Source organism: Thermobia domestica, chromosome 3 (assembly GCF_964235325.1).
Source record: "Thermobia domestica chromosome 3, izTheDome1.hap1.1, whole genome shotgun sequence".
Taxonomy (NCBI): domain Eukaryota; kingdom Metazoa; phylum Arthropoda; class Insecta; order Zygentoma; family Lepismatidae; genus Thermobia; species Thermobia domestica.
The window spans coordinates 268,641,071-268,655,747 of NC_137456.1; the positions used below are offsets into that span (position 1 = coordinate 268,641,071).

Below are 14,677 nucleotides of genomic sequence, written 5' to 3' on the forward strand. Positions count from 1 at the left end.
TACTTCAAACCTTTTTCAAAATCTGTTAAAATTTTGAACTTTCAACGCTCATAATTCGAACAAGCTTGCGCAAGAGGATTTCTCCGGTTGCCTAACTGTTTCATATATAAAAAGGAGTCAACTGATCATAGTGTCAGTTTGAAGCCAGAGTAACACCCCACGATCTTCCCTAGTAAGCGAAATTAATTAGTGTTTTCCACTAATGCGTTCAGGCAACTATTCGTGTATATATGAAAGTTTGAAAACATATATAAAGTGTTTTCAAAAATATATAATATTTTACCTAAGCAAAATGAGTTTCAGCAAAAATAAATAAAGATAGAAAAGGAAAGAAGAAAACAGAAAGAACGCACATTACATACTTAACGTTCAAAATGATTGTCAAAATAAACTACCTTTGTATTGCACGTGTGCATAATATTTACGTGAAAACAAACAGTTTTAAATTGAAAAGCGCTTAGCTGTTTATTCAAATTATTCTCCCTATGTCTTCGCTTCCTATGGCTCTTCGATCTTTTACTTTGAGTTGGATTCTTCTTTTTTGTATATGATTCCTTTCGTTTCCCCATTTTCCACTTTTATTATTTATAATAGTTTTGTCACAATTCACAGGTTCCGCCTCTGGACTTGAAACACTAACAAGGAATTACCCTACTACTGTGACTGCAACAGTAGACATGCAAGTTTTGCAACGAATCATTATGGCGTCCTGCGCAAGCATGAGATTCAGCCGCTAAAACTATTTCCGTAAACATAGAATTATATTTGGATAGAATGTAAATCATAACACGAAAAATGGTCATATAATATCCATATTCCGTAATAAGACAACTGCTTATAAAATAATGTATGCTTGTAAATAAATATTTCATAAAATTTAGAACAGGAGTAGCAAAATCTATTAGCAAGCGCCATCTTGCGTATTCATCTTAAAACTCAAAAAATTGAAATGAAATCTTTGAGTTTTACGTCGCAGGGTTATGCCAGTTAGGCTAAAGGAGACGGCGATAATGAGAGATGAGTGAAATGGTGGAATGAAGAAAGTGGGAGGAAACGGGAGAACCCCGAGAAAACCCACGAGCACGGTGTTTGTCCACCACAAAATATCTTAAAACTCATCAGGTTTTCCTCTTATATGTTACTTTTCTTAGATAACAGAATACATAATCACAGGAAATAGTATCTTATGTTGTAGCTGACGCGTAACTCTATTTTATAGTGCAATATTTATAATATGTGCCATTTCTTTACGAGTTGGTTAAGGCAATGAACTAAGGCTTATACTGACTTCGAGGTAGTGATCCACCTTAAAAGTTAAAGCAACTAATAGCGAAACAACTGAGATTGAATCGGGTGACAGCCATTACGAGAATGAACGTGAAATGTCTGGGGAATGGAATACCGGTGGCTCCAATGAAAGTGGCGTAGACCTGTTATCTGATTCTGACCCTCCGCAGCGTTCAAGTCAAATTTTAGACATGCCAATAGAGCACGGAGAAAAAACTAACGAACTTGGAGCTCCACGTGGAAGAAAATCAAGTGCACAGGATTCTCCAGAAAACCAGACGTTAGCACAAAATGTTGTCAAGAAATTCAAACCAGCGGAATTAGGTATTCAGAATGAACTACGTGCCTTCCGAGTTTTCAAACTCCAGAATCAGCAAATCTAATTGTGCAGGAAACAGAAGCTCGAATCTATGTTGAGAAAGTAAAGGAATAAAACTCAGGAAACGACCAAACTGAAATATATGAGTTCTTAGACTTCATTTTTTTGGTCCTATTTCAAAATCGGCAGGAGAAGGGTTGAATGAATTGTGGCGAAGTGAAAATGCGTGCCCAATATTCCAAACAACGACGTAGCTGAATCAGTTCTACTGTCTCCTTGGCTTTTGTTGATTTCATAATATCCAAACTAGCCAAGAGAAACTAGAAAAAGAAAAGATATCAGCATTCCGTGAACTGTGGGAAATATTCGTTCTGAATTTCTATGACTTGTACAGATCTGGAAATTTGTAAGCAATGGATGAATAACTGGTACCTACATGTGGAAGATTTTTTCGTATGTTTACATTTCAAATATGACCGAAAAATACGGTATAAAATTTTACTGAGTGTGCAATACTGAAACATCATAATCATTCAAATACAAAATATATGATTGTCAAGACGTAGGGCATGAACGAGGCAATGTAAAAGATCTAGTGAAGTGACCTGTATAGCCATGGTTAAATAATGAATGAGATATATATCTTGGAATATTTATTTCAGAAGCACTGAGCTCGCCGTGTGTTGCGTCTTCAGATAGCAACACTTGCTGGTATAGTGAGAAGGTGCAAAAGGGATATCCATAGTTAAATGGTTGAAAGCCGTGAGCGATCAGAAAATACGTAGAAATAAAAAAATGTATTATGTGGAAAATTTCAGCAGAATGTATCGTCGTTCACAGATGTTGCACTATATATATATATATATATATTGTGTTTATTTATACTATATTATAGTAAATACAACTGAGGAATTGTACTCAACAATATAATAAAAATAAAACCTAATAAAAAAAGTGCCTACTAACAACGTTATTGTTTGGATTTCGCACGGACCCCAGGTTGGCATTAAAGTAATCTTTGAAAGGTTGGCGTCAAAGGTTGGCCCAACCCAAACATCGTAAATGACATAAAGTAAAACAAGGCAAGTGTATATATATGAATGCTGCCTCCTCAAGTTTCCACGAAAGACATTCCTGGCTCACACAAAAGCTCAAAATTCATCAAATTAAAAGTTTATAAATTAATGAAGAATTTTCTTTCATGATATATGCGGACATTATGATACGTTTCTAAACACGTCGTTAAATTAAAATCTAGAATTTAAATTATTTGCTTTTAAAGACTTTAAATTTGTGCTAAACGGATTAAAATTTGCACAATTTAAGATGATTCCAATCAGGTATAAAATATTAGGAAATTCAATATCTTTTAAAGTGTATTCATATATAGTAGGTGTTTTGAACTTAATTGTTGATAAACTAGAAATGTTAAAAATCATTGAGTGAAGACTGTAAAACGAAAATGTCTCAAAATGATTTATTATTTAATATATATATATATATAACGAATAAATGTTAAACAAAACAATTTCAAATAAAGATTTTATAGGAACTATGACATTCTTGACTGGTTATTCCAGATTGCTTATGTTCCGAAATTATTAAAATATAATTTAGAAACACAAATATGTATATCGAACGAAGATACTGTTCAATCGAAGATTAAATAAGAAAGAAATAATAAGGTAACGGAAATTATAATACAATAATGTTTTTCAACCTTAGCAACGGAAATCGTAAAGCGAAAAATTCTTCTCATTCTAGAAATCATAATCCAGTTTATTTTAACTTAGGTATTGCGTCGTCTAAAATAAAAATAAATTCCCACAAAATCACATCATTGGTAAGGAGTAGTGGGTTACATTTTCAGCAATCTGTATTGCCTTTCTCTGTTTGTCTTTATCTGACTCATTATGAGGGCTATATGACCCATCCCCGTAAGAGTGCAGATACATCTCAAGAATTCCTTTAAACACTTATTATTATTATTATTATTATTATTATTATTATTATTATTATTATTATTATTATTATTACTGAGTATTCTGCTTTTGATAGGTCCTAGGACTAACTAATGACGGATTTATTAGTTTCAGGTTTGGGCCTGGGAGTGTTTCTTTTACGGTTCTCGATCTTCACCTTCTTTTTTATCTACCAATATTTTGTTCTAAATCATCGACTAGTTCTATTTCCTTCCTATTCCTATTCCTTTCCTTCCTATTTAACTTCATTTTTTTGTGTGAAGGTATGAAGAAGACAATTTCTTCTCAATATTTATCCAATGCAATTACCATTACTACGAAGGATGCTGCCTAGAAGCGTTCTTGTCTCCCCTTTCCGTTTTCCCTCCATTGAATATTCGTCTTCTTCTGGCACCACATTTCGAACATTTCTAAATATTTCTTCTCTAACTTTCTTAATGTTTATATATCTGTACCATTCAGTCCAATCTTCTATATATAGACACATTTTCACCAACTAATTAATTGGACCCCAGCTTGGCCTAGTGGCTAGTGCGCTTGGCCTCGGGTTCGATTCCCAGTAGGGATACAGTTGAACGAAAAAAAGTTTTTTCGCGTTCCACCATAATCAATAGGAGTCCCTTAGCCAACCAGGCGTAATCGTAGGATGTTAAACTGAAACAAACCAAACCAACTTCTTTCTTAGTAGAATATTATAACTGCTAGCTAAGAGTGATCATTTCCTGTTGAATCATTCTTTGACTATACCAATTCTTGACATAATCTCTTTGGTATAACAACCATCTCTCGTCAAAGTAGTTGACACATGCCTCTTCAAGTTATCTTTGTTCTACTATGCCCCTAACGGCCCGTTTCTAACAGATATCCTCAGGATTTTCAATTTTTCCATGTTGATTTCCTATGCATTTTGCTTGTCAGTGTCAACTATTTTGTCTACCATCTTCTGTACTCCTTTTTTCATTTCTAGCTACAAATACCGTAACATCTGCATATCTGATCTTGTTAATGTTCTGTTATTCAATCTTGAAATCCCCAATTACAATAAATGCATCCTTCATTAAAAATTCACTGTAAATGCTGAATAATTGGGGTGACATACTACAACCTTCTCTGAGTCCTCTTTCAGTCACCATTATTTTCTTCTCATTCAAGCGAAACTTCAATTGTTGTCCTACGCACAAGTTGTAAATTTGTCATCGGTTTCTCCGGTTAAACCAATTTATTTAAGTATTTCCAGAAGTTTCGTCCATTTGACCGAGTCGAAATATTTTCGCCAGTTGATAAATCACAAAAACAAATATTTCTTCTTTAACACGAAGAGGTTCTGATGAAGTTTCCATCAGCCCATAGTGTGTCACTGACCAGAAATCAACCATAAAATAGAAAAATATAAGGACTTAAAGAAATTCCCTTAGTTTCTCTGGAAAGGTTTTAGAAAAGCTGCAAGACTTCTGGGTTATACGTTAGCACGAGAGAGGCTATCTAATATTAGAGAGAGATGTCTCATTATGAAATATTGTACTCTCTGCAAACAAAACATAAGATTCAAACACTCCTGTAAAGAATTCCATGCAGCGAAATAATAAGTAAATGAAAAAAATTATTTATATTTAACAACCAATTATTACCAATGAAATAGTAGTTGGCCCAATAACTGGCCTTACATTGTACAGAAGATGGGAGACAAATTTGGTGATTTGTGATCACAATTGCAAAGCTCAACATTCATTTACTCAGCGAAAAGCACATATATAAAGTTCACATTGCTCTGCTCGAGTTTCGTCATTTTCTTCAGAAATGTCATGGTGGGAACACGCCAGTTACTTAAGTCTGGAGGTGTGACTCGATAGTACATTAACATTCAGTATATATTTAGGTGTGGGTATATACTAGCACGAACTTAGAAAGTAAAAAGTGACCAATGTCTCCTCTTGCATTCGATCTCAGAATTTTCTGCTCAGCTAGAACGAAGCAGGTTACGGATGCTCCAAAGAACCATCGTAAGCAAAACACGTTTTCCGAATTTAAACACGTGGACCTCAATGTGCGGATGAAGTATTGAGAAAAAGTTCTGAATCTAGCTATACGAGCATATAACAACAAAGTTAAATTTTACAATACAAATTAAATAAAACCTTAAAGTACGTGTCAATGCGTATTACTTAAATATATATTTTGAAAACTTTTATTCCTGAAAGCACGAAACTGGAGCTTAGTATCTTACAGACTTATATACCTTATAGATAGAGAGTAAGTATAAATTATTACGTTTTGCATTTTCTTTTTGAATTTAGGGTTGAGACAAATGTGCCTACTCTCTGTGAAAACAACTGACAATAATCAAATGTTCTTCTCTGACAATTCTCAAATTTAGGTACGGGTAGTTTATGGACGCATTTCAAAATTTTGAGTTAATTATATTAGTACCTATGTAGTAACAAGGAAATAACTCCTAATATTAACTCAGTTTTATTTTTGACAAATTTTCAAATTTAGATGCTGGCTACCAAAATATACCTTCCCAAGCTTTGAGGTGAATTTGAAGTCCTAACATTTACCAAGTATGCTTCTTGACAATTCCAAAATTTCAGGATGAATAATGTACTCACGGTATTCACATTTTATGAAACATTGTAGATGTAAAATTAATAAAATGTTCTTTTTAATACGATATTTCTAATTTTATGTTGAGCCAATTACGCACTGTCTTAAAAAATGACAGAAATTGGATCACGAGGCCTCTATCATATTAAAGAGAATTGCATGCATTAATTTAATAATGAAAACAGTAAAACTACACTGTAGAAGTTACATCTGAGATTAGGAATAGAAAGACAAGGGCAATAGGTAATATACAGATCTAATTCAGGAATAATACGGGAGACAAGCACAGGAAAGAATAGTTTACACTCTGTAGGAAGTATACAGTATAGGTATCGGGAGAAAGCCCAAACATTTCCTGAATGCAACCTCAAAGGGAGTTTCAAATTTGTTTTCAACCTCTTCGTAGTAAGGCCTACCAACTATTGTTGTTCTTCGCTCAGCTGTATAGCATTTCAAACAAGAAGACTTCTTTCTGCAATTGTAATCACTATATTGAATCCACCATTTTGAATTCTGTGACTTTGATGTCACATTCTGAATCAGCTATCATTGAAGCCCCTGGCAGTATGTTTTCTTCTACATTAAGTGATTGTGTTCTGTCTGGAGACCAAACCTAACGTTCAAACGGTGATTTCTACCCTTAAACCCACACCATTGTTTAAATAAAATTATACATGTCAATTATTTTTTAAATGTTCTAAAAGTATGCAAATTTCCAGTAAGAGAAGCATGTCAATACAGAAAAGGATGACAGGAAAGGAAATGCAAGTAAATACAGGAAACCATGTCGATACCTTTATATCTCTTCTAGCTTTTTAACTACATAAAAAATTAAGATTGAACACTCAAACGTATCAACGTTCATGGTTTAGTACTAAATTTAAGGCTTGGGCCAACACACCACGACTAAAGTTTGGGAGAATAGTATCAATATGCACATATCTATTCCTGAAAATAGATTAACTTACATAATCATATAACCCAATAACATAAGTAACTCTCAGTTGATAGCCTTAATCAGATATAAAGGATTACTCCGAAATATGATTTTTTGCCAAATAATTATGCAAGGAAGGAGATGATAAAGGGCAAGTAAACATTTAAATTTGAATATCTTGGTCCTTCACTACAATTCGTTCCTATAACCAAACATATATATAGTTTAAAGTGGTGGTGCTATTCATCTTTCCTTATATTCTAGAGGTAGACCAAGTTATGCCTTAATACACTTGAAGGAAATTCATGATATTGTGCGATCCTCTCACGTGATGTTGTACTGTGACCATGCGAATAAAGTGGACGTAGGCCAATACTATTGTTTCATATTTGTGTAACTTCCCTACATCTGTAGTAATACTTTTCTAAGGATCCTGTAGCATAGTGTTCCTCACGAGCTAATCAAAGCATACCGCTGCTTGGTTGTGGTGATGATAGTTGTTGAATGTTGTCTCATTACCCGGTAATTTTAAAAATCAATGCATGTCACGCACTGGTTAACCATTCTTTATCCAAATGCACTTATAATTACGTGATTAGATGTGCAGAATTTCCAAGTTTAAGTACGTAAACGGAAATCACTTACAACTGTTATGTTTACAACTAAACATTTTACATGACCCTATAGATTACAACAACGCGCTGCCTCGTCACTGTGAAAATAAACAGTGTCCGAAGTTAGTTATGACTTCAGTACATCTATTGATTTGGTTACAGAGCTAGTTACCGATCAAATTGATTTCAATCACGCCACTCTAACACAAAGGGCATCTCGGAATAAGCATGTGAAAATTGCCCCGAAGCATATCTGCACCACATTTACAGTATCGATTAATATTTGTGAGAAACTCAGTTTCCAAAAGCTTCAGACCCCCAACTGCTCTTAGAGGGGAGTTAGGAGGGGGAAGAAAATCGAAATTACTTTTTTTTCTCTTTCCGGATCAACCGATTTTCATTAAAAATGTTAGGTGTTCTCAACAAAAGAAAAGTCGGAAAATATTTTTCTGAAATTTTTTGGGGTTGAAATTTGAAGTCATTTTCTTTTTGAAATCTTCAAAAAAAATTAGTGGGAGACTAACTGGGACATCCACAATTTTTTGCCAGTTTTGTCTTGAGAGGGTTCCTAACAACATATCTTATTTTCATTTTCTTTGCAAGTATACATCATGGTGAAAAAAGGGCGAATGTACATAGGTCAGCATCTATGTGGTATACGTATGATACACCCTGTACACCACTAAGATAGCCAATACTTTTGAATGGAGGGCATGAAGTTGTCATAACATTGGAATCTTATGATAGCAAGTATTTTTGGTCTTAATGGTAATTGGTCTCTGAGGATGAAGGGGGTTCTCGACCCTGTTCACACCTCCCTTGGCTACGCTACTGCTGTACATAAACTGAAATTATACATTCCAGCATTTTGTGTTAACTTTGCACACAATCAACGTTCTCTGATATATATATATATATATATATATATATATATATCTATATATATATATAGATAGATATAGATATATAGATATATATATCTTTGTTTTGTAATTGTTAGTGTTTTGTAACAGTTGGTTAATAATATGCCTCATGTTAATAGTTATTTATGTGTTTAGTTTGTTTCGATGGTATTACTGTATATTTGTGTTTAATATCATCAAATAAAGAATGAATTAAAAGAAATTAATCATCACTGTTTTCGTCCACTACTGGAACTATTTTGGTTTACGTAACATTTTACTGAGTATTTCAGCTGGTCGAATGATTTTCGATAAGAATCTTGCATATGATAAATAATACAGAATGGCAGCAATGTGAGAACAGCAGCCAACAGTTATGTTAAGGAAAACCGAAATTGTTCCGATAGTGGACGAAAATAGGGATGAGGATTAATTTATTTTAATTCATTCTTTATTTGATCATGTTAAACACAAATATACGGTAATACTATTGAAACAAACTAAACACATAAATACCTATTAACAACAGGCATATTATTAACCAACTGTTACAAAACAAGAACAATTAATAAACAAAGATCTATATATATCACAGGACATTGATTAAGTGCAAAATTAACACAAAATGCGGGAATGTATAATTCCAGTTTATGTACAGCAGTGACGTAGCCAAGGGAGGTGCGAACAGGGTCAAGAACCCCCTTTAACCTCAGAAACCAATTACCATTAAGACCAAAAAATACTTGTTATCATAAGATTCGAATGTTATAACTTCGTGCCCCCCATTCAAATGTATTATTTGTCCTATTGGTGTACAGAATGTATTATACGTATACAACATAGATGCTGATCTAAGTACATTTGCCTTTTTTCACTATGAGGTACACTTGCAAACCAAATGAAAACATTACATGTTGTTAGGTACCCTCTAAAGAAAAAATGGCATTCAATTGTGGGTGTCCTAGTTGGTCTTCCCTCATTTTTTTTTGAAAATTTCAAAACAATTTTGACTTCAATTTTCGAAACCAAAAAATTTCAGAAAAATTGTTTCCGACTTTTCTCTTGTTGAGAACACCTAACATTCTTTTAAGGAAAATCGGTTGAGCCGGTCAGTAAAAAAATAATTTCAATTTTCCTTTCCCCTCCTAACACCCCTCCAAAAGCAGTTGGGGGACTGAAACTTTTGGAAACTGAGTTTCTCATAAATGTTAATCGATACTGTAAATTTGGTGCTGATATGCTTGGAGGCAGTTTTCACATGCTTATCCCGCTATGCCCTTTAACATGAACGATTTTCACATATCAGTATTTACTCCTCGGCAAAGAATAAGCATACTTTACCAAAATGGGTGTAAATAAATTTAAAATTGAAGTCTCCGCTCTAGAATAAGCATTATTAAAACAAAGTTGGAGGTAAGGTTGAATTTTACTTGTTCGTTGTTCTGTATTTCTATCTTTATGGAAGAGATACTATCTTTATGGAAGAGATAAAATGACTCACCATACAAATTAAACAAAGGAAACAAAAATTGCCGATTACTATTAATCCCAAGGCTACACAAATCAAGCCGATATTTAGTTTAGCATCTGTAAAAGATGAAACATATGATAAGTTATGGTTATCGTACCAAGAAATGCAAATAGAAGGAAAACGAAATAACTTACTTAAATTATACTGAATCTTTAAGAATAACACAATATCTTTTGTGTATGTCAATACCTTGTTGCATTGAAAGGATTCAACCAGTCATTCATTTCGTACAGATATAGATCTTGAGAAGATCTAATCGAACAAATTCGTTTGCTTTTATTTTTGAATTGTGCAGGACAACAAGAGTTAAATAACCTTATCTATACCTATCTGTTTTTCGTTTATTTACTGCTAATTTATCTCAAATGTGTAAGAAAAAGCCGAAGCTTATTTATTTATTTCACTAATAAACCGGGATACTCAAGGGGCTTTTATTTAGTTTTCTCTTTTCCTTACTTTCAAATGTTTTGCATTACTAAACTTATTCACTCCGTTCAAAGAACAGGTAGGAACGCGGGGTGAAATGTTCTCTGCCTGACAATGAAAACTGCTAAGTTCATGTCCAAAGTTTTTTTTTTTATTTTTCGACATGATGTTCTTTTACTTCAATACAGTTGGTCCAGCTTTTCTCCAACATCCGTATTCCTTTCCGGAAGTGATAATCTTCAAGGTTGTAAAAATAGTCATCCATGACCCTCTCAACTTCTTTATTCGATGAGAGTCGCTTCCTAGAAATACATTTCTTCACGTTTGGGAATAGATAGAAGTCCTTTGGTGCCAAATCAGAAGAATATGGGGATGGCATTGCAAACCGTAGCCCAAATTCCGCAGTTTTTCTATTGTCAATGCACTCTTGTGTACAGGTGAATTGTCCTGATGAAAATTGATTTTCTTCTTTTACAAGGCAGGTCTCTTCTCGCGAATTTTGGCATCCAGCTGGTCAATAAGATTGAAATAATATCTGTCTGTAATTGTTTTCCCTTTTGCATGGTAATCAAGTAACATGATCCCTTTCGCATCCAAAAACACACTGGTCATGGCCGTTACGGCCAATACGATCGTCTTCGCTTTCTTCTACACTACACCACCGGTTTATACCAGCACGATATCATGAACACTTTCGACTGTTTAGGGTGTGGTTGCGGTTTTCGACATTCCTTCACGTGGGTCATCTTCCAGGAATGTGCGACCACGTTTAAATTCAGCTTCCCACTTTCCAACGTTTGACATGGAAGTAGCAGAAACTCGTTAACTTTTGTCAGCTTATGATAAATTTCCGTAGGCGTTAATCCATCCAAAATGAAAAATTTGATATTAAAGTCTATGCATTTTCACAACTAACACGCAAGACGTCTAACTGCAACAATGCCTGCATACAAACTACGAGAACAAGTACGAACAACTGAAAAGTGCCCATAGCCAAGAACAATAAAATTTTGCTGATTGGAGTGCCATCTCTGGGTCAGGCCGAGAACTTTTCACGACGCCATCGTATTTCAGGTTTTACGTTTCAAATAAAAACTTTAATAAAATCAAATGTTTTAAAGACGACGGAGCATTGTACGGTATTTTCACAGTAAATATTAAAAAAATCATGATTTTGAGAAGTTAACTTTAAATGTTATGATCCTGACAATGGGGATGATATTTTTTGTATTACAATGTTTAGGAAGATAGAGATAAAGCTTTTAATTACGAAACGTAGACTATCAAGGTCATGCGCGTGTTTAAATCTTGTTATTTGTTACATCATACTGCGTGGTTTAATTGGAACGAACTGCTTATATGAAACGCATGTCATGAATCCAAAATATATTAGACCACTGTAGGGAGTATTTGTGAGGGCAAAAGGAAAGTTTTAGCTGTTTAACAAGTAAGAAAACATTAAAAAGTGGCTCTGAGATGTTTTGCAACAAGTTATATATTTACATTATCATTCGATGTTAAGGATATGAGATTCATTAATTAATATATTATCAGTACACCAAGTGGGAGTGTGTATACCATTTGGAGAAGAATCAGCTGCACATGCTGCCAGAATGTGCTACTCATCTCCTCATACTGAAGTGAAAGAATTTTTAAAAATTCCGCAACGTCTTTAATGAACTCAACCGCGACTCAATGTTACATGTTATTATCCTTATACCTAGCATTGCTACTCCGAACCAACCAATCTTTTTATGAGTTATAACATAATTCGCTCACAGCGTACAGTATAACAAGGCGACCCACTTTGACCAGCACAGATTGTAATAACCATTCATCATATTGTTAAGATTATTAACACATATTTAAATATCTGGTACTTAGATGACGGTACCACAGCCAGAAATATCCACGTAGTACTATGCGATTTCAATAAAATTCGTAGAGAAGCTTCATCTATTGGATTGTTTCTAATCTTTTCCTCATGTAAAGTAAGTTTTTTGAGCGACAGAGATGATAATATTCATGACTTTTATGAAAGATTTATCGAAGTAGCAAATGGTATCAAACTTTTATCACTTACCAACCCGGAACGTTTAGACAGAAAGTTTCAACAATTTTGTCTTGGACAATATTTTTGAAAGCAACTCAGCTTATGTTCTGCTAATCATTAGTAAGTATGCCATTAGTGATATTACAAAAAAAGATCAGTAACTTCTTATTGAAAAGAAGATAAAACGAATAATTTAATCTTAAGAAGTCCGTTTCTTTACAACTATATCTCTCGGAACGTACTTGGAAACAACATTAATAATTTTAAATTAATATTGCACATTTAGTATTGTAATGTGTCCATTGCACTATCATTAACATATATATAGAAGATATTATTTACCTCTGGCTTGACCTTTATACATGTATATGTTTATTATTCGCTTTAAGTGATATACATTAGTTTATATTTTTTTAAAATGGATTTCAAGAGCAACTCTAAGTCATATTATAAATTATTTTCCAAAGAAAAGTCCAGTAGATATACTTCATTCTCTGAAGTGAGTTTATTTGAACGAAATATTCTAAAACCCGTTTATAATTGCGTTAGTGTATCAGCAATAATCACATCAGCAATAACCTAAACATAACTGATAAAGTTTAGTGCTGTGGTTCGTATCAATGTATTCTTATATTACTAAAGGACAGGGATGAAAGCACTGAAACACTGGCACCTATTTAAAATAATCTTAGGGAATGAAAACTACTGTCGAATGGGAATCTTAATGATCATCAGAAAGATATAGAATTCTCAGTTCTGGGTATTTTCTGCTAGATACACAAGGATAGCTTTCAAATTTTTCAGATTCATTCAATTCAAAATTTGAATAATTGCTTAGATTTTAAATTTGCTTAGATAATTTTATATTTTTCGCATGTTAAGTACCCACTAATATGTTTTGTTATCTTCAGATAATAATACTAAGTTAAAAATTAAATAACAGATTCACCCAAATATTGATTTATACTTGCACTTATTTCAGCACTATTTTAATAATACTTATTAACCAGCAGTTAATTGTCCAAAACGTTCATATGTACAATTACGTTATTAATGCACAACTTGTGAAGTTTCCATACCCTTTTACCACTCCGTTTTAGCAGCTGCGCCATTATCAGCTCCAACGCTCGAAGCACAGTTGCCTGCAGATAATCAATATGGACGTATCGATTTGATGAAACCCCGCAGGGAATTGTAAGATTCCGTATATCCGGACTTCGTGGCGGCAAAGGACAAGGTGGTGTTGAATTTAGGATCCCGTGTCCTATCCACTGGTCAGGAAACAGTACGTTCAGTAGTCCACAAAGAGAAAGTTCAAGGTAGCCCGGAGCTCCATAGTGTTATTGATCCCAAGATTCTGTTTCTGTGAAGAAAGCCTGTTTTTCAGGATCTCATTATAAGTAACCTGGGTTACAAAAGTCTCAAACAAGTGCGGACTCGAAATGTATTATTCAATCAATTCCGCTCAAAGCAAGACGTGTGGATTGTGGTCAACTTCGTGATAAAAATATGGGTTTCCCTGACCCAAATGGCAACTTCCGGTCCGGTGAACTGCGATATACAGTACATGCATAAAAGAAATTCGCTTTTAAGCAGGAATCGTCATGAATGGCTCCGAAAAGCCATGTTTCCTCCTGACTTATTTAGCCATCGTTGGTTAGTTCATTCATTGAAGTTAACCTTAATGCGTGCAGGTTCAATTATTTTTTATGTGTAGCTATATTGTGCTTCTCGCAGTTCCGACTCCCTTCTGGTCGACTTGCAGGGTTAATGCATCTCTGATGCACTAACTCCTACACAAGTGTCAGTTCGGTTTCACGAATCCTATCCATCATTTACAGCATATTTTCGTTCTTACGCTTCCGTTATTGGACCCACGCACTTGCACCTAAGCGATAATTGAATTTAAAGTCGGTACTATTTGTCAATGTTGCTCACCAAATACTGAAAGTCGAGACAAGAAATTGATCAACATAAAAACCTCATTTTACTCCCGCAGCGACTTGTCAAGTAGAAGATACT

At 34.1% G+C, this 14,677-nt stretch overlaps 1 protein-coding gene across 1 annotated transcript in view; it reads right to left on the reverse strand.

Annotated features, from left to right (window-relative positions):
• The window catches only part of LOC145681650 (uncharacterized), a 297,353-nt gene that overhangs the window by 120,196 nt on the left and 162,480 nt on the right, over nt 1-14,677 (reverse strand). The window contains exon 4 of the mRNA XM_081753270.1: nt 10,147-10,232. Within this exon, the coding sequence (XP_081609396.1) occupies nt 10,147-10,232 (86 nt within the window). The remainder of the gene's footprint in view (nt 1-10,146; nt 10,233-14,677) is intronic.